This window comes from Artibeus jamaicensis, unplaced genomic scaffold (genome assembly GCF_021234435.1).
Source record: "Artibeus jamaicensis isolate MK-2021 breed Jamaican fruit bat unplaced genomic scaffold, CSHL_Jam_final contig_471, whole genome shotgun sequence".
In the NCBI taxonomy this organism is placed as follows: domain Eukaryota; kingdom Metazoa; phylum Chordata; class Mammalia; order Chiroptera; family Phyllostomidae; genus Artibeus; species Artibeus jamaicensis.
In genome coordinates, this window is record NW_026521850.1 from 3,142,906 (window position 1) to 3,164,602 (window position 21,697).

Below are 21,697 nucleotides of genomic sequence, written 5' to 3' on the forward strand. Positions count from 1 at the left end.
CCTTTCTGCCTCATCACTCCTTTGCCCACCAAACCAGAGGCGGTGTCAGGGGGGAGCGATCCGTGTGCTCACAGGCGCTCTACGTGCTCTTGCAGGGATCTGCATGCTGCTGACCATTCTCGAGGAGCAGGCCATGGACTCGCTGCTGCTGGGCTCCGACAAGCAGAACGACTTCATGCAGTCAATACTGCACACCATGGAGAGGCAGTCGCAGGGTAACCAGCCTCATTTGCTAAATGCTTTGGAATACTGGTGGTTATTGTAGGGGCGACTTTTCCCATGAGTGCCCCCGTCCACCACAGATGAAAGTAAACACTACCAAGACATGACCTGCTTGGGGAGGAGAGGTGGCCAATCCCTCAAAAGGGGAGGGCCTTGAGCAGTGGCCAGTTTCTCAAGGGGAAAAGGCCTCGAGCCCCTTCCTCTAAGGGCTTTTATTGGGTTTTAATACACAGGAATACAGGGCAGCAAGGATCAAATAGTAGATAACATTTCAAAGAAATCTGAGGGCTTAGTCTGAGTCAGTCTGTCAGGAAGGCAGTTTTACAGAAACTTTAGGGGTTCCTGCTCGGACCCTTAACATGTGAATGAAGGCACTCTTAGCAGATCAGGTTTCACAGGATTTTGAGGAATTCTTTGTGATTGCAGATCCTGCCCTGCCCCCCTCCCCATCAGGTATTCAGGCCTAAGGGGATTAGAACCAGGAAGGGCTTCTCCCAGAGGACATGGAGACTCAGGCTATGTCACACAAGGGGGGGGGATGGGATGGGGAGGATGGGATGGGGAGGGTCGGTTTATTGCTCACTCTTCCTTGCAGCCCCCTGAGTCCTTCTATAAAGGCCTCCAAAGTGGTTGAGTCTGGCTTAGGTTGCTTCCCACTGTGAGGAGACTTACCCGTCATCAGTATCGACCATGCTTTGGGGGCAGGGAGAGGAAACTGAGGCAGCATTTGCTACCAGAGTCAAGCTTTGTCTCCTGTGGCTCGAATTCTGGAGGTTGCTCGCTCATCCTTAGCTATGAGGGGGAGAGTTACAGTTCCTGAAATCAGGCAGAGCAGTCCACAACAGATTACGATGCACTTGTAAAGTATTGGTGTCACTGCAAGAACTGGGTGTAAGGTGTGAAGAAAAGAAAATGGACGTTTTTTGGTTTAGGTCACTGATTCAGTATTCTAAATCAGAAGGGAACTTTAGAGTTTAATTCAGCACCTTACTTAGATAAAACAAGAGATCAAAGCCCAAGGAAGTCAACTTTTCAGTGTTGAAACACCCAGCAGGTGATAGAATGAAGACCAGACCCATCAGAGATGAATTTCCGGTGGCGTGATGGCAGAGACTGTGGTGGCCTCCCCTGTCCCTGTGTCTGTCCTTTTCCTGGCTCTTCATTTTATTTTGGCGCTCTGTTTTTTCACTGTCCAAGATGGTGACTGCTAACCAAATGTGGCTATTTAAATTTACATTAAAAATTTAGTTTTTTCAGGTCTACTAGTTATATCTCAAGAGCTCAGCAGCCACATGTGCCTGGTGGCTACGGTATTGAATAGCACAAATGTAGAACATTTCCATTATCACAGAAAGTTCTCGGGGACAGTGCTGCTGATTGAGTCTAGAACATAAGGTCTAGAACCTGCAGTCAAGTTCAGTATTGGACCCCACCTTTCTTTTGCTCATGGCCGTACCAGCCTGATTAGGGAGGGTCTGTGCTTAAATGGGTGTTTCTCTCCTTGCCTTCCTGGTGGCAGACGCAGTCACTGCAGAGCACGCGTGCCAAAACTCATGAGGATGTAATGAGCACAACTTGTTCGCGCTGACTTCTTTGTTAGGCGACCTCAGTGTGGATAGAAGCTCATTTGTGGGAGATCTAAAATATGTAACTATTACGCTCTTTTTGGTCACAGGTATTTTATTGCTAGATTATTTCTGATTAAGGTTGCTGCTGGTTCATTTCCAGCAGTGCCGGCATACGCCACTCCTCTCTGTGTGCCAGCATCTATGTTGTTCTTCCTGGCTGGCCGGCCCCGCCCTCTGAGGGCCACGCCTCTCTGAGGCCTGTCTTTGTTGTCTGACCCTGACTGGTACTGGTCTTCCTCCATCTGACAGCTGATGATACAAGACCTTGGACAGTGTGTTGGCTGTAGTAGAGGGTAAAAAAGTGTACGACCAAGTCTGCAGGGTTGACTGTGTGATAAAGTAGAGTTGAAGAACCCCAAGGGCAGTGAGGCCGGTGGGTATCTGTGTCACTGGGTCACGGGACAGTGAGGAGGGAGTCCAAGCACTTGTGCCAGGAGCGTGCTGTAGCAAGCTGGGTGGCCAGGGGGCGTTCGGCCTGTGCGGGAGCTTTCGAGACGGGTTGCAGTGAACTGGGTTTGGATAGGTGGTGGTGTCGTTCTTGTTTGAGAGGAAGCCAGCTGTCTGTTTTTCTTGCAGAGAGGGATCGATTACGGGAGTGTGGCTGGAAAGAGGCGGAGGAGGCAGACCTGGAATGTGCTTGACTGAGGCCTTGGAGTTCTCTAGGCAGACTTTAAGGAGCAGATGAAGGTCTTTTGAGTAGGGCAGTGTCCTGCCCATGTATGTCCGACAGAGAAGAGAGCAAGGCCTGGAGGTTAGAGTTGGTCAGTCATGGACGTCCCTGGTCCCGAGTGAAAGTAGATGCCGGCAGAGCCACGCTGAGACACGGTGGTGGCAGGCAGTGCGTGCAGCTGAGGGCCACACGAGTTAGGGTTTCTGGTGACTTGGGCTCTGTTTACATCTTGAATGCCAGGTTTTCTTTTTCCCTTTCCTTCCTCTACTTCTGTTGTTTACTGAAGGAAGGGAGGAGTTCTGGGAGAAGTTGAGTAGGAAAGATCATTTCAGAAATGGCAAATGGCAAGAAAGTTGAGTTTAGCTCAACTGTGTGTCCGTGTGTTCCCTTTTTAAAAACACCTCACAGAAGCATAGAGTATTGCTTGGAAAACTGCAAAGGCAATTTTACAATTTGCCAGCGTCGAAAGCCTGTAATTGGCAGTGCTTTATTTTCAATTACTCGCTGCTTTGTTTTGAGTTGAATGTTTAAATCTCGACCCTGACCAGTGTGGCTCAGAGGGTTGGCCACCATCTCACAAAGCTAAAGGTTGTTGGTTTGATCCCCAGTTTGGGTGCATGCCCGCGTTGCGGGGTCAGTCCCCAGTCGGTGTGTTTGAGAAGCAGCTGGTTGATGTTTCTCTCATACGTCAATACTTCTCTTGTACATCAATGTTTCTTTTTCCCTCTCTCCCTCTTCTTTCTCTCTCTCTCAAAAAAAAAAAAAAAGAATGCTTAAATTCTCAGTATAGTATTTTTTCTAAAATAACTCCATTGTATTTCAGAGGATAGTGAAGATCCTTTCTGGCCAGCATTGCACTGTTTCATGGTGATTCTGGATCGCCTGGGATCCAAGGTTTGGGGTCAACTTATTGATCCAATTGAGGCGTTTCAGACCATCATCAACAACTCGAGCTACAACAGAGAGATCCAGAATATCCGGAACAGCTCTGCGAGGTTAGTTCTGTGAGCGTGTCAGGGTTTTAAAGTTCTCTCTCTAAGGAAGTCTGTTGTATCTTAACAATAGCTGGTTTTCTCTTTGGTCTTCCTTTCTGTAATTTTTATCTGTTTTTAATATTTAAGGACCAAGTCCGAACCAGAGTCATGTCTGGATGATATGGTGACTTGCAGCCAGATTGTATACAATTACAATCCTGAAAAGACCAAAAAGGTATAAAGTGTTTTGAGAACTCGGATGACATTGTATTGTCTTAATATTGTAAAATTGTGTTTTATGTGATTAGTCGAATTGCTGACTTTATGCTGTGTAGCTGTTCTGAGTCAGCTGCTGCACAAAGGCTTTCTGGTTGAACCAGATGGATTGTGCACGAGGGAATAATGGACTTGACCACGCACACACCTTGGGAGGTTGGTTTTAAGTGCATGTGGAAAGGGTGGGAAGTCCGTAGGGTAGGGGTAGATAAGTGACGTGATTAGAAATCAAAGCCAGCTAATGGAGAGAGGGCCTGGGCACATGGAGGTGTTGTAAGCTTGCCTTACATGCAACCTGACCCTCAGAATTGAACTGCGTTTCCGATTTCTCTGGGGTGTGTATATGTGTAAACCAGGATGGGAGAATGGAGCCATCTATTTTGTTGTTCACAGCTTGTGTGCTGACCCTGTCAGGAATGGCGCTTGTTTGTCTGAATGCCAGTTTCTGTGTTTCAGGACTCGGGGTGGAGATCAGCCATTTGCCCGGACTATTGCCCGAACATGTATGAAGAAATGGAGACATTGGCCAATGTGCTCCAGTCAGATATCGGTCAAGACATGCGTGTTCACAACAGCACGTTTCTGTGGTTCATCCCTTTTGTTCAGTCCCTCATGGACCTTAAGGACCTTGGTGTGGTTTATATACTAGAGGTTATTCACCATCTGTACTCCCAAGTCAAAGATGTCCTCAGCCAAACAGTTGTCACGTGTGACAAAGTCACTGAATTTTTTTTCCTGATTTTGGTGTCCGTGATCGAGCTCCATAGAAGTCGGAAGTGCCTGCACTTGCTCTGGGTCAGCTCCCAGCAGTGGGTGGAGGCTGTCGTGAAGTGCGCCAAGCTCCCCACCACCGCGTTCGTGCGGAGTTCCGAGAAGTCGGCCAGCAGCGGCTCCAAGGGAACAGCAGTGACGTCTCTGTCCCTGCATCCAATGCCGTCTAACTCGGTCCAGCTTGCTTGTGTGCAGCTGATTAGAAGTCTTCTTAAAGAAGGTTGTCAGCTTGGGCAGCAAACTCTTTATAAGCGATTCTGGGATAAACTCAACTTATTCCTGCGAGGGAATTTATCTCTAGGTTGGCAGCTGACTAGTCAGGAAACCCAAGAGCTACAAACTTGTTTAAAGCAAATTATCAGAAACATCAGACTCAAAGTACCTCAGCATACCACTTTGGCGGAGCTGGCTCCTTCCTGTAAAACCCCTCCTGCGACTTGTGTTAAAGAAGAGAGTGAGCAGGCAGGGAAGGCGGGGGAGAGAGACCTGCGCTGCCCGGAGAGCCCGACCTCGTCTAAGCCCGTGAGAGCTAATGGGTGTCAAGCGCAGCAGAGCAGTAGCATGCTAAGCAAAGCGAGCGACCCTGTAGAAGAGGATAACGAGAAGAATTACATAAAAAATTTGAAACTAGAGGGCCATCTGTCAGCTGAGTCATGCTTAAAGCAGAGTAGTAAAAACCTTTTCCCTGAAAGAGCCCACGACCAAGTTAAAGGGAAGCAGAAGTCTGTAAAAGATAATTCCTCAGGTACACCACAGAATTGTACTGCAAGAAATGGTCCGGAAAGGGGCTGTGACCAAGGAGCAGTTCCGTCCATGCGCCTGTCGGCTGATTCCAGCACAGATGCTCTGGAGAAGGGGTCCACGCCAAAGGAGGGTTTCTCTTCACAGGATGATGTCCTTGGCAGGCCCTCAAAGGCAAAAACTAGGGCACAGAAAAATGAAATCTGTGCTAAGTTATCACGTGTAATAAAGAAGCAACATAGGAAAAGTGCTTTGGTCACTAGTACTGTGAAATTAGAAGGAGACCTGACTGAATCTAACGTTGAGAATGTCTGTTCAAGGAAAGATACCGGAGGTCAGAAAGGGGATAGCTTCCTACACAATCTCACTTTAGACCCTGATGATATCCTGGAAAACACAAATGGAGGGCACGGATCTCCTAACAGTATGTTGCTGAAAAAGAAACAATTGAAGATGGAAGAGTTAGGTGGTTTTTCTTCCCATGAAAACGATTGTCAGATACAGGAATGTCCTGTCGGTACTGAAGATTCGGCCTTGTTTGCAGAAGTGACCGATACTTCCATGCATAGAGCATCTCCTTTTAAAGGCCCTATGAGTTCGCCTGAATCAAGGCGAAAGAAAGTTAGCAAGGGTGCTGATCAGGTTTCTTCTGACTTGATACAACAGCTCCCTAGCATCACTCTTCAGTCTGACATCTTAACAGATTCTCAGGTAGACAGAGATCTCCACAAATTATCATTGATGGCTCAAGCCAGTGTTACTACGTTTCCATCAGATTCAGCTCCAAAAAGCTTGCCCCAGCTACAAAGAAAAGTAAAAGATGATGAAGGTTTCAGAGCCAACCAAAATAATGTCAGGGAAACCTGCTGTGGACAAGTTATCATTATTTCAGATTCCGAAGATAGTGGTGATGACGAAGGAATTGTGGGTTTGGAGAAACATATGAAACAAAATAAAATGTGTGCTGAGGAGGAACGTCCAGAGCAGCGTGCTTCGATGGCCGATACGCACGTGGGAAGGAAGGTAACAAAAGAAGAAAAGACAAATTCCCCCTTGGAGTTTGAGGACTCCGATTCTCAGGTTTTTGAGTTTGAAAGCCAAAAGGAAGTATTTTCGGTTTGGCAAGATCAGCAACCAGACAACAAGAATTCCCCTCAAGGGGATGAAAAAAGTTCGCGTTGGACGCCGGTAGCAGACGTCACAAATGACTGGGGCTATGACACAGACTACCCCATGTCCGAAGACGTCACTAACAAAGGAACAGAGGGCACTGAACATGCACAGCCACAAGGCAGTAGTACTGGTAAGGAATCCTGTGAAGTCCAAAAACCTAAAAGAAAAAAAGTTGAAAGACCAACGGCTAAAAATGGTGTAACGCCTTCATCTTCTGTCAGAAATGAGGACCAGTCTGACATTCGTAATGGGAGTGAGCTAACCAAAAATAACAGAAGTACAGGCATAAGGACCTCTTCCAAAGCAGGTGTTCAGAGAACCGCCTCGGTTTCCCTGAAGAAGCCTTCGCCAAAGCCTTGTATTTATTCCAAACCCGTTCGGAGAGCCCCAGTTCCCAAAACTGCTAAGAAAACACATTCAGATACCAGAAGAGGGCAGAATAAGGGCTCCCATTACATAAGCTGCAGGACAACCCCTCTCATAGTGCCACCAAAGAAAGACCGCCAGTGTCCCGAGCCAGCCTCCACTGTGGAGCGGCTCGGCCTGAAGAAGGGCCGTCGCCGGGCTTTCGAGCTGTCGCAGCGGTCTTTGGACTGCATAGTGCAGCTACGTGACCACGGCAAAACCGTCGGCGTCATTGACACCCGAAAAAAGACTAAACTGATTTCTCCTCAGACTCTTCCTGTGAAAGACAAGAGACTGCTTGTGAGTCAAGATCTTCAGTTTCAAAGGCAGACGAGACAGAGATCTAAACAAGGCAGACAAGGACTTTGTGATTCCAAACCCGCGAGTGCTGCGAGAGCAGGGCCGCGAGCGGCACGGAGCTCTGACCCAGTCACGCCAGAGCCGGGCCGGTCGGGCTGTAGCAGCAGAGGAGGGACGGGGGTCTCGGCTCGCAGCAGCGGGAACCAGTCAGCAAAACGCACGTCTCCCGAGCGAGGACCTGCACACCCACGATCTCCTCACGTGGCTGCTGGTGCTTGTCTTGTGGACCCGTGTGATTCCCCAGTGTTGAGTGGAAGAAGACCAATGGATGAAGTCACGGTCTCCACTTCAGAAGACGCTCCAGGTAGAAGGGACCTGACCGGACAGCACCTAGAGGTGGCAGCTTTGAAGAAGGCAGAGCCTGACGACGACGACAGTGACATGGAGGGAAATGACCTCTTTTTAACACAACACGATCCTGAAGATATGGACTTGTGTTCCCAAGTGCAGAACAATGACGATAAACTCATCGAAGTGGTCCATGGAGAAAACCGAGTTCAGGTAGAAGATTCCACACTTCAGCCTCAGTTGGAGTCTTTGAGTAGCACGAAATGTAAGTCCCAGGGCTGTGCCGAAACTGTGAAAACCCAGGGCGACTGCTGCTCGAAACACTCGGAAGCCAAAGCGGCAGACGAAGAAGTGTTTCGCAAACCTGGCCTGCCTCTTTCTGCATCTAAACCTTTGAGGCCTTCCACCACTAAGATTTTTAGCTCGAGTAGTACTTCACGAACTGCTCATCTTTCTAAGTCTTTGGAAAGTAGCTCAGCACTCCCAGCTCTAAAAAATAAGTCAAGTGGAGGACGGTCTGCTTTGAAAGTACCGCAGCCAGCCCCTCCGGTGTCTCCGAAGCCAGTGGGAGAAGGGAAGGGTTTGTGCAACGTTCGTTCTTCTCCGGTCCCTCCAGTGTCTCCAAAGCCAGTGGGAGAAGGGAAGGGTTTGTGCAACGTTCGTTCTTCTCCGGTCCCTCCAGTGTCTCCGAAGCCATTGGGTGAAGTGAAGGGTTTGTGCAACGTTCTTTCACCGACTCCAAGTAATTCCAGCAGGCAAGTTTACAAACTCCCATTTGGTGAAAGCAAACCTCTTTCATCTTCTCTGGACAGCACTTCATCAGAGTCCGTCTCTGACACCTTCGTTAAAGAGGTCTTAAAATGGAAGTATGAGATGTTTGTGAACTTCGACCAGTGCGGGCTCCCAGCAAGTCTTTGTCAGACCATCTCAAGACCTGTGCCTGTCAGATTTCAAGACTGTAGCGATTATTTTAAAGTTTTTCTCCCTTTGATGGTAGTGAATACTTTTGAAACAGTAAGTATGTATTTCCACTGTATACCCTTCAGTCTTTGAAGTCGCTGCTTTTCTTGACCCCGCAGAGCAGTGGCAGGTAGAACAGCCAGTGTCGTGGTGATGTAGCTTCTCGAGGTCACAAGCACGTTTGTGCAGTGCTGCCGAGGTGCTGCCGGTGTGGAGGCGGCACCTGCTTCAGCTGTGCCCTCCTGGAGCTGACAGTCCGGTGCTCGTGCACCGGGGCCTGAGCTAGCCCCAGGGAACTGTTTGTCAACACAAAGGGAAGGGAAGGCTTCTCAGAGGAGAGTTTCCCATGTGCATTGTTTTTTTTGAAAAGTACTGTAGGCCTTCACTCAGGTTTCCTTGAAGAGGTAGCAACAACAACAAAAACCCCCCCAGTAAATCCTAAATTTCTTTTAACACGTCTGTCTTCTTGGTTTCTTACTCGTAATAGCTGCTCTGTCCCATTGGTGGCCTCCCCTTTGCCCCCAGCCCATCCTGCTCAGGTTCTTCTCCCCGCCTAGGACTTGCAGATTAAATACCGGATCCCCGGAGCTCGGAACCCCAGGAAAACCAGCTGACCGTCCCTAGCGACTGCGCCCGGGGGGTGATGGTAGCCTCGGTGTGGTTTTCTTGGCGTTTGTGCTGCTTGATGTTCTCTGGGTCTCCTAGTTCTGTTGTGATGTCTGGCATTAACTTGGGGACATCCTTCGGTCCTTCCTGCTTCAGACACTGCTCTGTCCCTTCCTCGGTGCAGCCGTCACACATGGTTGCACCTGCTGCAGCTCCCCGACAGGTCCCGGCCACCCTGTTCTTCCCCAGTTTTTGCTTCCTAGCCTTGGTAGTTTCCGGGGCTGTAGCCTTGAGCTCAGAGAGTCTTCTCAGCCAAGTCTGGGGCTACTGCTGAGTCCGTCAAAGGCATCCTTGTTTTTCCATCTCTGCTCCAGCACTGTAATCACTAGCATTTCTTTTCAATTCTTTCCTACCATGTACAGGGTCTGGCAGAAATAACACCTGCTTGAATGTGGTTGGTAGGGTACTGACATGGGTGTAATAATTTACTTTTAATACGAACATTTCACCTAAAGTGTCATGCGCACATGAGTGTGATACTGTTATATTACAGAAATGTATGCTTATGATTTTACAGTAAAAGACTTTGTTACAAAAGAGGGGTGTTATTTGTGCTAGACCCTGTATATCTCTGTTTACATTACTCATCTATTCTTTTTAAAAATATATATTTGTTTTTAAGCCCTGGCTGGTGTAGCTCAGTGGATTGACCACGGGCCTGAGAACCAAAGGATCCTGGTTCGATTCCCAGTCAGGGCTCATGCCTAGGTTGCAAGCCAGTTCCCAGCAGTGGCCAGGTCTCAGCAGGGGACATATGAGAAGCAACCATACACTGATATTTCTCTCCCTCTCTCTTTCCCTTCCCTTCTAAAGATAAATAAAATCTAAAAAAATAAATAAAATTATTTTAAAAAATATTTATTTTTAGAGAGAGGGGAAGGGAAGGAGAAAGAGTGGGAGAGAAACATCAGTGTGTAGTTGCCTCTCATGTGTGCCTTACTGGGGACCTGGCCTGCAACCCAGGCATGTGCCCTGACTGGGAATCCAACTGGCAACCCTTTGCTTTACAGACCCATGCTCAATCCACTGAGCTACACCAGCCAGGGCTGTTACTCATCTGTTCTTACACGGTCTGCCTTCTCCACTGAACCCTTAGTGTATTAACTACAGTTTTTAAAATTCTCTGGTTTGATGGTCCTGATATCTGAGCCATGTCTGACTGGTTCTGATGCTTGTTCTTCAAATTGATCTTTTGGCCTTCAAGTATGCCCTTTAATTCTTGCTGGAAGGTGTCCGTGATGTACTGGGTAACAGAGCGGTAGTAAGTCGTATGGGACTCCCAGTAGTATGGAAGTTGTCGGGGGGGGGGGGGGGGGAAGGGGCGTGTTCTGCCATCCTGTGACTCCGCCTTGGTCTTTTAGAGAGTCTGTGCCTCTGGCTTGGGAGCCTTACACTCGGTGGTCAGTCCCCGCCTCCTTAGGTGGGGCACCATGTGGGGAGTGGGCTGGAGTGGGTTCTCTTCTTCCAAGTGTATTAGGTTCTGAAAGAAGCCCCGCAGGTTAGGCGCTGGTGAAATGTTTGCCCCCAGAGCAGAGCAGTTACAAAGATCTGAATGCTCCGGCGTGCAGTGTTTCAAAAGACCAGATGTTGCCATGTATAGTGTGCATTTTTTTGCCCAAAATTTTTAGGGAAAAATAAGGATGTGCATTGTATGTGGGTAGTCCTAATTCTGTGTGTATGTAAGTGTTTTTAAATCTTTATGCTTATGCAGTAAAAGTGTAACTTTAGAAAGCAATCATGATATCCATACGCAAAATAATGCCCTGGAATATGATCATCGATTTTGCTCCTAAATACAAGTCAATAAAAAATTGAGTTAGGAAATTAAAATGAAAGACTTTTTTCCTGAAAGTTTGGGCCCAAAATGTGGGTGCACATTGTACACAGCAAAGTACGATTAGTTCCTTGTGCTCTCCCTCTGCTGGAAGCAAAGGGAATTTTCTCCAGTGTTCACTGTGGGAACCTGGTGGAGCTCCAAGAGGCAAAACTCACCGAGTGTGGATCCCCTTACACTGGGCTCCCCCAGTGTTGTTAATGTTTAGAGTTGTCCATACTGAGCCTCCTGCGGTTTGTCCAGTCAAGGTCGGGTTCCCTGTCTTGACCCAGAGGCCTCTCCATGCAGGTTGCGCTCTGGTGAGTGGCGGTGATCTGTGTCCTCCGCCTGTCTGCAGTTTGGGGGCAGCAGCCTCACTTCTGTGTTGGGTGTAACAGAAGTGAGTTTTTCACCGTGTTCAGCTTTTTATGCATTAGGATAGAGTGACAACTTCTAAGATCCTTACGTGCTGAACAGGAAGCTGGAAGTCCCAAAGTAATTTTTAGTGTTTGTATCACCTGGGATTTAAGTTCTGCGTTTTAACTGTGGCTTACTTTGGAAAGTTTGCTGTTTAGTATTGGCTTTCCACAATGTTTTGGCTTTCTTAATTTGCTTTTTATTTTATTTTATTTTCTATTTGCATTGTATAGGTAGCACAGGAATGGATCAGCTCTCCAAATAAAGAAAAATTCTATGAGTTGCATTTACGAAAATTTCCTGTAGAATACAAAAAATACTGGGAGTTTGTTGGTAAGTTCTTTCTTATGTAACTTGGAACATACTAGGTAGTAATTGGAGATTTCTGCTCAAGGAAATGTTCAAATTTTCTGGGACGTAGTTTTCTTCAGCTGAATTTAAAGTAGCCTCTTACAAAGAATCTGTTTAAATTCTTGATGAGTGTAATTACTGGGATAATTATGGGTAATAAATGTATGGGTTTAATCTTTCTCTAAAGAGACTACCGCAGGCTGGATTGTCCATGGAAGCTGGGCGTGGGCGTGAGGGAGGGGCCAGTGAAGGGGGCTTGCGGGCTGAGGGGTGGGTTGTAATAACTGTGTGTAGACTCTGAGTAAGATCTTCCTGCTGTCTGTCTTCTCGCTTCATGATTGGTGTGAAGCACGTAACCACATTCAGGTGTTAGTTACCTTTAACCCAGGAAGTGGGAATCCTGCCCACTCCCCCGGCTCTGCCCCGCCCCACGGAGTCGCCTAAGAACGAAAGGTGCTGTGTGTTCATTATAGGGCGTCAGGTGACACTAGCCAGCAGTGAGAGACCACCCCCACTGCTGCCAGGCAGAGTCAGCCCCGGGAGCGCTCCACTGTGTGTCCTGCTGCTGGGCTCCCCCTCCCTGCATGTGTGTGTGTGGGGGGAGCTTGTCACTGCTTTGTGACCATTCGTTCCAATGCGTATTGGCTTCATACAGGGTGTGGCACAAGTAGGTTTGCAGCTGTAAGGATGCAAAATGGTTTATTATTTTTTTAATATTCTACTTAAAAAAAAGATTTTGTTTACTTTTAGAGAGAGGGGAAGCGAGGGAGAGAAACATCAATGTGTGGTTGCCTCCTGCACGACCCCCACTGGGGACCTGGCCCACACAGTTGTGCGCCCTGACTGGGAATTGAACCAGCGACCCTTTGGTTTGCAGGCTGATGCTCAAACCACTGAGCCACACCAGCCAGGGCTATTATTTTTTTATTATTCTCCATACAATCAACTGTTAACCTACTCTTGTCTCACCCTGTAAATGCTGTCTGACCACGGTTGACTGTAGATGCTGGGTATGGAGCTGTTAGGGAAACAGAACTTCTGCCTTCATGAAGCTTGCGTTTGACTTCTTTTCACGTGCTGCGTTATGGACGTGTTTTCAGAGTTGTTGCAAGGGTGGTAAGGACAGTGGACTCTATCGCAGGTCTCTCGTTGTAAGCGTGTTCCATAGTTGCAGTTAACATCACTCTGAGCTAGACGTGGACATGATTCACAGTTTTTCTGTGTCACACGCACGCGTAAGTCTTCGCCGGGTCCACAGCGAGGCAGTGAGATGTGACACTGTTCGTTCCGACCGCCTCTGCCCGGCCCCCCGGCCGGTGTCCACCTCTGACGCAGGGTGTGAGGGTGCGCGTCTCGGTCCTTCGCCGTGTAAACTCTCTCTTCAGTTTTGTGTATGGAAGTGTGTCTCACCTGAGGTTGTGCTTTTGTCCCCAGAGCCTCACTGGTCATTTGGGATTGAGTGGGGGTTAGGGGCAGGGGTGATGGTGCCCTTTGAACTTTTTTCTCTTCAGGAGGTTGTCTTCTTAATTTGGAAGCAGTGTTGTAAATAATACTTAAATCACTCGTTTGGCTGACTGCCATTGATCTCGACCGTATGATAGACTTACTTGGTATTTGCTCTTGTCTCTGCCTGCTTTTGTTTAGCACGTCTGTCCAGTTCATCAGTTCTGTGTGCACAAGCGCTAGTAGCGTCCTGTGAGCACATCCCAGTTCCTTGCAGGCAGGCGTTTTCCCCGGCAGCTTTGACCTGTGCATCGGGTTTCCAAGACCATCCCTGAGTTCAGCGATTCGCTGAGAGGACGCAACACGTTTTCGTGCTTCTGGCTGTGACTTACTGTGACGAAGGACTGCAAAGCAAAGTCAGCAAAGGGAAAAGCATGGGGGAGGTTGCAGTTGCCACAGGCCTGCCATGCTCTCTGTCTCACACAGTGGTTTGTGGGTAACAGACTGTGACCTCTCTGTGGGTCACAGCTGTGACCCTCGTGTCCCTCGGTGCTTTAGTGAGGGCCCTTCGGCCACACCTGTCTGGAGGTGGACCACGGGGTCTTGGGGTGCCTGAGTTCGGCACAGGTAGACAGCGCCAAGCCCACCGTGCAGCGCAGGCTGGCCGGCAGTGTCTGCGCAGTCCCGGGTGCCGTGTCCTCCCAGCACGTCAGTGTCGGTCGTCGTGTTCCTTTTAGCCATCACGGGGCGTGTGCTGATGGCTGCGCGCGCGCACTTATTTTGTAATAGCCTTTGTCGTGGTGAGGTTGGCCACCTTTTCACGGGTTTAGTAGGTGCTGCCGTAACCTCTTTGGGGAAGTGCCTGTTCACTGGGTTGTCTTTTTCTCACTGAGTTGTAGTGGTTCTTTATAGAACCTATATGCAAGCGTGTCTACCACTTGGGCTCGCATTTTGACTTTCTCAGTGATATCCTAAAAAATTTGTATTTTATTCTTCCGACAAGTTTCCTATTAACATAAATGCTTCTTGGCATGAGGTTAGTGCTCTGTGCTTCAGTTAACAGCCCCTTCCTGCTGTGGGCCCTGGAGATGCTGTCTCAACTAACATTGGGGAGAGGAGTCGGCAGACGGCAGTGTGCAGTCCGCCCACATCCTGTTTGCGTGCTGCCTCGGTTAAGGTGCACGTTTGGAAGGGGCTGAGACACGAGGATGAGTAAGCAGCACGCACCGTGTGTGGCCTGCACAGAGAAAGCTTGTCAGCCCCTTTTCCAGAGGATTTGATGTCCGGCACCTTGGAGTTGGTTTTTGTACATGAGTGAGATGCAGGGTCACGTTTCCGTTCCGTTCTTCTCAAGGGGAGACGGTGTGCTCTGGTGGGGTGCTCTTCATCGCGGTGCCCTTTCTCTGCTCTGCAGAGCCGATTTGTCGGAGTTTCGTGTCCACTTAAGGTGTGGGCCTGTTTCTGGGCTCGCCAGTGCCCGTGTCACGTGGCCTGCTTGCTTCATCTTGCTTATAAGTTATGGGGTTTTTTTGGTTTTTTTCAGGGGGCGGGGTAATAAAGGAAAGGAGTCTTTATTCCAGAGCTTCAGAGTTTTGGAATAACAGTTTCCACATGCATTAGTCACTTAAGCCTGTCAATTAAGGCTAAACTTTGGAAACACCAGAGTTCTCATATCATCCCCCCTGTTAGTTTTAGTTATCTTATTTCTATAGGGTTAGCTTACAAACTAGAATAACGTAAGACACAGAAGCTACACAATTTCCGAAGGATGGCAGGTTTCTGCCGCAGAGGTTGTCCCCTCTAGAACACCCAAAGAGTAAGCTCCCACTCTGCCAGGCCGGCCTGATCCCAGGCTGTGCCCGGAGCTCCTTCTCGTGCGGATGCCTTCCACTGGGAAATGCAGGCAGCCGCAGCACGCCGTCCACGCGTCCCTGCGGGAGAAAGCCTGAGACCGGGGACCAGAGAGAGCCAGTGCTTTGTAGGTTTTAGCATCCAGTAGACCGTCCTCTACCTTGTTTTGCCGTAAGAGTGCCTTGGCTGTTAGTGTCCCTTTGCTTTCCTGTATGAATTTTAGAGAAGAAAATGTGAAAACTTGTAAAAATTGACATCTTTCTAACACTGATTTTCTAACTAATGCATAAAGTGTGTGTCATTGTTATTTAGGTTTACTTTCAGTAATGTTTTATAGTTTTCTGTGGAGTTTTGCAGATTCTCTTTGGTTAGATTTTTTTGTCATTTGTAATTTCATTTCAGTGAATGTCTAAAGGTATGGACCTCAAAGATCATAAGAAAACAATACTTTGTTACAAAAACATTAATAGTTCCCTAGTATCATATAGCTAGTGAGTGTTCAAATTTCCGGTTTCCTCATAAATAACAAATTTTTTCAGCTGGTCTGAACTAAAACCCCAGTTCAGTTCACTCACTGACACTGGTCGGTGCGGCTCTGCGACTGTCAGTCTTGCTAATTTTTCCCTCCGTGACTTAGAAATGGCGCCGTTGGTGCTGGAGGGTCCTTCCCTGTGTGTGTGTGCTGTTTGCTGGCGGCGTGCACTGGTTTGTAATCCTCTGCACTCCCTGTAAATGGGTCCTTGGATCGACGGGTTTGATCAGATTCAAGTTTGATTTCTTATTTTTGGCAAACTTTCATTGATGGTGGTATTTTCCTTTATAAGGATGTGCTTGATGTCTGATTTCTTCTTTTTAAATATATTTTATTGGTTATGCTACTACAGTTGTCCCATTTTTTTTCTCCTCTTCATTCTCCTGCACCCTGCACCACCCCTCCCACCCTTACCCCTTCTCCCACCTGAATTCCCCCCACCCAGGAAATGTCCATGGGTCCTACATATAACTTCTTTGGCTTCTCCATTTCCTATACTATTTTTAACCTCCCCCTATTCTGTCCCCACCATTTATGCTTCTTAGTCCCTGTACCTTCTCCCCCATTCTCCCCCCTCCCATTCCCCGCTGATAACCCTCCATGTGATCTCAATTCCTGTGAATCTGTTCCTGTTCTAGTTCGATTAGTTCATTTTTGTTTTTTAGGTTCAGTTGTTAATGGTTGTGTTTGTTGTCACTTTACCGTTCATATTTTTCATCATCTTTTTCTTAGATAAGTCCCTTTAACATTTCATGTAATAAGGGCTTGGCGATGATGAACTCATTTAACTTGACCTTATCTGAGAAGCACTTTATCTGCCCTTCATTCTGAATGAAAGCTTTGCTGGGTAGAGCAATCTTGGATGTAGGTCCTTGCCTTTCATGACTTGGAATACTTCTTTCCAGCCCCTTCTTGTCTGTAAGGTCTCTTTGGAGAAATCAGCTGACAGTCTTATGGGAACTCCTTTGTAGGTGACTGTCCCCTTATCTCTTGCTGCTTCTAGGATTATCTCCTTCATTTTAATCTTGGCTAATGTAACTATGTTGTGTCTTGGGGTATTCCTTCTTGGGTCCACCTTCTTCAGGACTCTCTGAGCTTCAAATAAGTTTTCTTTTTTTTTTCTAAAGATTTTGTTTATTTACTTTCAGAGAGAGGGAAAGAGAGGGAGAGAAACATCAGTATGAGAGAGATATTGGTTGCCTCTCATAAGGCTCTCAAATGGGGACCTGGCCCACACCCCAGGCATGTAGCCTGGCCAGGAACCAAACTAGTGACCCTTCAGTTCACAGGCCAGAGCTCAATCCACTGAGCCACACCAGCCAGGGCTCAAATAAGTTTTCAATTTCTTGCTCTTCTTCTTCTTTGCCTTCTGGTACGTCTGTGATTCGGATATTGGAATGTTTAAAGTTGGGACCACCCAGTCCACCAGCTGCCACCTTGCTGAGAGTCCTCTCCGCCCCGCTGCCTGTCTCTGCCCCTCCTACCTGTCTGAATGAATGTTTCTTCTTTAACTCCTTAGTTGTTGGACTTCTATACAGTTCAGTTTTCTGGTAGTTCTGGTTAATTTTTGTTTTTAAATTTGTTGTCCTCCTTTTGGTTGTGGGAGGAGGCACAGTGTGTCTACCTCTGCCTGCATGTTGGTAGGAAGTCCCAATTTATTTTGCTGTAATATTTACAGCTGTTATGCTTAAAGCCTTGATTGATTAATTTATGCAAGGACACAAAATGATGCTGTTTTTATTTGATCATTTCTTCATTTGTTAGCTGGAATAGTTCTGTGAAGAGAAATATCTCCGTATTATTTGGTTACTTTTTTATACTTTATAAAAAAATGTAGAATGAGTATTTGACTCATCAGTTTTCAAAATAATGAGTTAATTCACTGCAAACACTGGTGTTGACCAATGAGATTTTTAAAAATTATTTTATTCTAAGTGCATTGACTTAAACATACTTGTGTTTCAATCCTCTGTGACTGACCCCTTCATTTTAATTCTGAGTGGCTTAGGCAGGACCTGCTCGTCTTTGAGAGCTTCCTTTTGGTACATGAAACTTTGAGTCATTAAATCAACAGAGGTGGATAAAAAAGAGCCAACTGTAAAATGAAAAATAGTAGAAACTAGTGAACCTAATCATATTTGCATTTATTATCTTCTTTTGTTTGGTTGATTACTTCTTTGTATTTTTTCCATTTTTAAACAACTTTTCATTTTCTTCTTTTCTGTTTGAGAAGTTACACCTCTTTTACTCTGTTAGTAGTTAGGTTAGAACTTACAGTGTGCATCCTTGATTTATCCAAGTCAGTGGCTTTAATGGATACGTTAAGCGTCTCTCTAGACAAGGCAGAACCTTACAAGACCGCCTCCGTGTGTCCCCACCCACCTCGGGTGCTGTTTCAGGCGCGTTCCCTCAGCGTCAGTGTGGGGTCCCATTCTGCAGCCCCTGCGCAGTCCCCCTGCGCCAGTTCGTGTGTTCTTCTCTCCCCGGGCTCTGTTTGTCGCAGATGTGTGTCGATCTCTTACAAGAAACAATGCTTCTTATAAGAAGCATTTGAGTCCTAGGATGATACACTGTCTTCTACCAGAGTGGAATGTCCTTCGCTTCCACAGGCCTCTGAGGGCACTAGCAAGGGGATGTCATCTTAATCCCGTTGAAGGAACTGAGTTACTCTGAAGTACCCAGGAGATGGCAGCTTCATCCTTGGGTGTCGTCCTTCCGAACCTGAAGCAGGAGGCCTGTTAGGGGCTCACTTGGTGCAGGCCCTACCTCCAGCTGCTGTCTCTAGTCCAGTGAGGCCGTCCCAGGCATGCTCGACCTGCGGGGGCAGTTCCTGGGCAGTTGGAATGTTTTAGGAAGCACTGCACTTACCCCTTCTGGGTCTCAGCACAGGGTTTCATTGTTGTGTTTGCTCCCTGGCGCCTTCAGATAGGTATTTCTTACCTGCTCTGTTTGAAACCCTTTTGGATGCAGTGGTCTGGTCTGCCCAGTGCCCAGACCTCGTGCTTGAGCTCAGTGTGTGGCTACCGGAGTTGGTGACCCTGAGCAGGCTCTGGCTTCCCAGCTCCGTCAGTGGGTGCAGCCCTCTTCCCCCGTCTGAAGCAGCACCAGCAGGTCTCAAGTTCTTACTCAAAATTCCTAGGTTAAAAACTAAAGTAAATGTCAAGGGAAGGAAATGTATCAGCTACTTCTGAATATTATGTGTTCATCTGTTTCACCTTTTAAGCAGTTTTTAAGAAAAATTTGATGGTTTTGTATAATCAGTATTTGTAGACTATTTTAACCATTTTAAGTGTGTGTGAACTACTAGTGCTTTCTACATGCTGGGACTTGGCACAGGGTTTAGGGTCCTCTAGTTAACCTTGTTTAAAATATAAATTAAAATGATTCTGTTAAGATAAATACTGACATCTTACTGTTCTATAGTTTCTCTTGAGGATTGTGAACTAGCTAAACAGCTTCATCCGAAGGAGAATGATTTGGTGTTTCTGGTCCCTGAAAGTCAGAGTGGAGAGAAGAGAGATGTGGAGGGGAACCCCATCCAGGGTCCCCGTGAGTACCACTGTGCCTACGTCCATAAATTCCGCCGCACGTCAGTCCGTAAGTACATGAGGAGACATCGAAGGGAAGCTGTCGGCTCTCAGCTTATCTTTAGTGTCCCCCAACTGTCCTTCGTCAGCCCGGTATTTGCCCTGCAGCTGACCCTTGACCACCACGGGTTTCAGCTGCACGGGATCACTTATATGTGGGTTCTTTTTTCAGTAAATGCTGTAAGTGTATTTTCTCTTCCTTAGGATTTTCGTAGTAATGCTACCTTGTCTCCAGCTTACTTCATTGTAAGAATACAGTATAAATACAGATAGTATTCAGAATATGTATCAATCAACTATGTTACCAGTACAGCTCTGGTCAGCAGTAGGCTATTAGTACCGTATCTTTCAGACTATAAGATGCATCCCCAAATTTGGGAGGAAAGGGGGTTGCGTCTTATAGTCCAAATGTCGCTTGCCTGGCTTGCTGTGGGGTTGGGGATGGACGGTGGAGCAGGGTCACAGGTTATTAAATATTTTACCACATTTTTGCTTCAATTTTTTTTTTTTTTTTTTTGCTTCAAAATTTTTTCCCCTATTTTCCTCCTCTAAAACCTAGGTGCATCTTATGGTCTGGTACATCTTACAGTCCTAAAAATATGGGAGTTAAGTTTTCGGGGGGTCAGATGTTATACACGAGCTTTTGACCACGCGAGGAGGCGGGTGGGCGCCGCAAGCCCTGCGTTGTTCAGGGGTCAGCTGCGCGTTTAATTTGGGGCCCGCTTTTGCCGGGCTGGTTCCTCGCCTCAGAGTCCTTCGTTCTTGGTTTTTCTAGATGCATCAGGAGAAGGTCCAGTGTTTATTGCTCTAAGCTTATAATTTAAAAGCTTTCCTTTGCAATGTCCTTTTTGTATATGTGTTTCTTCATCTGCCATGTTTATTATGAAACGTGCAACCTGTGAGAGGTCTGTTGGCTGCACCTTAAATCACATTTGACCCTTGGTGTTCTGGCTCGCGATTAACATGAAGACTGAGCATGTAACTGATTGTGAGGCAGCTTGAGGGGTTTGCTGTTTCCGTGGGGCTGTAGGGACTTCTCTCCCTAGGACAGCACAGCAGAAATAACGTTAGCTCGAATTCAGTGAGCACCCACGTGTGCCCTGACCTTCCTGTCATACTTACTGTCCTCCCCGAAGCCCGGCAGAGCAGGACGAGCTCTTTGACCCTGCTTGTCAGGAAGCCGGAGCCTGGGGCCCTCTGCACCTGGTAGTGGGTCCAGCACCACAGCCAAGAGCCCGTTCTCCATTCTGTGCCGAGCTGCCCTAGTCCCAGCCATGTGGGAGAAGACGATTTCGTTACTGCTTTGCCTTTGCCCCACACTTTAGAAAGAGCAACTCCTTCAGCATCTCCCAGTCCGGCACCAGGCTGCACCGTCATACCTCCTGCTGTCCTGCGCACAGCTGGAGCGCGGCTCTTGAGCCGGGTGTGTCTCACAGGGCAGCGACGGCGCGTGCAGGTGCTTCCGACTCCTGCACGTGCCCGCACTGGCCAAGTTTGTGTTTCTGAGGCGCTCTTCTTTCCTGAACTCCCCTATATCTACGCATCAGGCGTCTCTGCAGTTCAGACCCCATGCAAAAAAGACAGACTTGATTTTCTGCCCGACGCCTGCTAGTCCTCGAAGTTTTTCCCGTTTTAGTTAGTGGGGCCGAGTTTCCTGTGTCTCGGGCCGGACCCCTGGGAGTCACCCTCGATCTTGCGCGCTCTCTCACACCCTCCGTCTACTCCATCAGTAAACCTGTTGGCTCTTCCTTTGCAATGTACCCTGAGCCCAGGCCCACTCAGCTATTGTGTCCTTAGCCATCCAACTATCAGCGTTTACCTGGATGACGGCAAGAGCCTCCTGAGGGGTTGTGTTGCAAGTGTCTGTTCAGATGCCACCTGGTCAGGAAGACCTTCCCTGACTCCTGCTTGCAAGAAGTCATGCCCCCCCAACCCTCGCCCCCTTGCTGCTTCCTGCAGAGCACTCATTCCCAGCTGTCATCGGTGGTCTGCCTTTAACTCCAGAAAACAGAAGCCTCTGGAGGGTCCAAGTGTGGTCTGGTTCCTAGGAGGCCTTCGAGAAGGGTTGACAGCATGAATATTTAAATCACGTCATAGAGAAACAGCCATTACAGAACACAGTTTCTGAATAACCTTTTGAGCTGGACACTGTTACTCACTGGTCACTGAAACCGCTTTTTCTCTTTCTTGATACTAGTGCGTAATGGGAAGTACGAATGTTTCCTTTGCATCCAGACTCAAGGTGACTTGCCAGTCAATCTAAGTGAATTTGTAAAATGTGTTGTAATCAGTTCTCTGGTAACCACACAAAGGAAACTGAAAGCCATGATGTTGCTGAGTGGTCGGAACCAGCTGGCCAGAGCTATCCTGAACCCAAACCCCATGGACTTCTGTACAAAAGATTTACTGGCGACAACATCTGAGAGAATCGTGAGTGATGGCTGTGTGGCAGCAGGGAAGTCAGAAAGGGTCCTGTCGGGACGGTAAGGCTTTGGGCTCGGTGTGCCTCGCGTTCCCACGTGTCTGCCGTGTGCACACGGGGATGCTGGGCGGGTGTCAAGGTAGGCAG

General features: G+C 47.7%; 1 protein-coding gene across 4 annotated transcripts in view; it reads left to right on the forward strand.

The window, feature by feature from the left end:
• SETX (senataxin) overlaps positions 1 to 21,697 on the forward strand; it is a 59,730-nt gene that overhangs the window by 12,869 nt on the left and 25,164 nt on the right. For all 4 annotated transcript variants that reach the window (XM_053667683.1, XM_053667684.1, XM_037158592.2 and 1 more), the window contains 7 exons: positions 96 to 215; positions 3,344 to 3,515; positions 3,642 to 3,729; positions 4,227 to 8,522; positions 11,598 to 11,697; positions 18,965 to 19,138; positions 21,326 to 21,558. In XM_053667683.1, the coding sequence (XP_053523658.1) occupies positions 96 to 215; positions 3,344 to 3,515; positions 3,642 to 3,729; positions 4,227 to 8,522; positions 11,598 to 11,697; positions 18,965 to 19,138; positions 21,326 to 21,558 (5,183 nt within the window). The remainder of the gene's footprint in view (positions 1 to 95; positions 216 to 3,343; positions 3,516 to 3,641; positions 3,730 to 4,226; positions 8,523 to 11,597; positions 11,698 to 18,964; positions 19,139 to 21,325; positions 21,559 to 21,697) is intronic.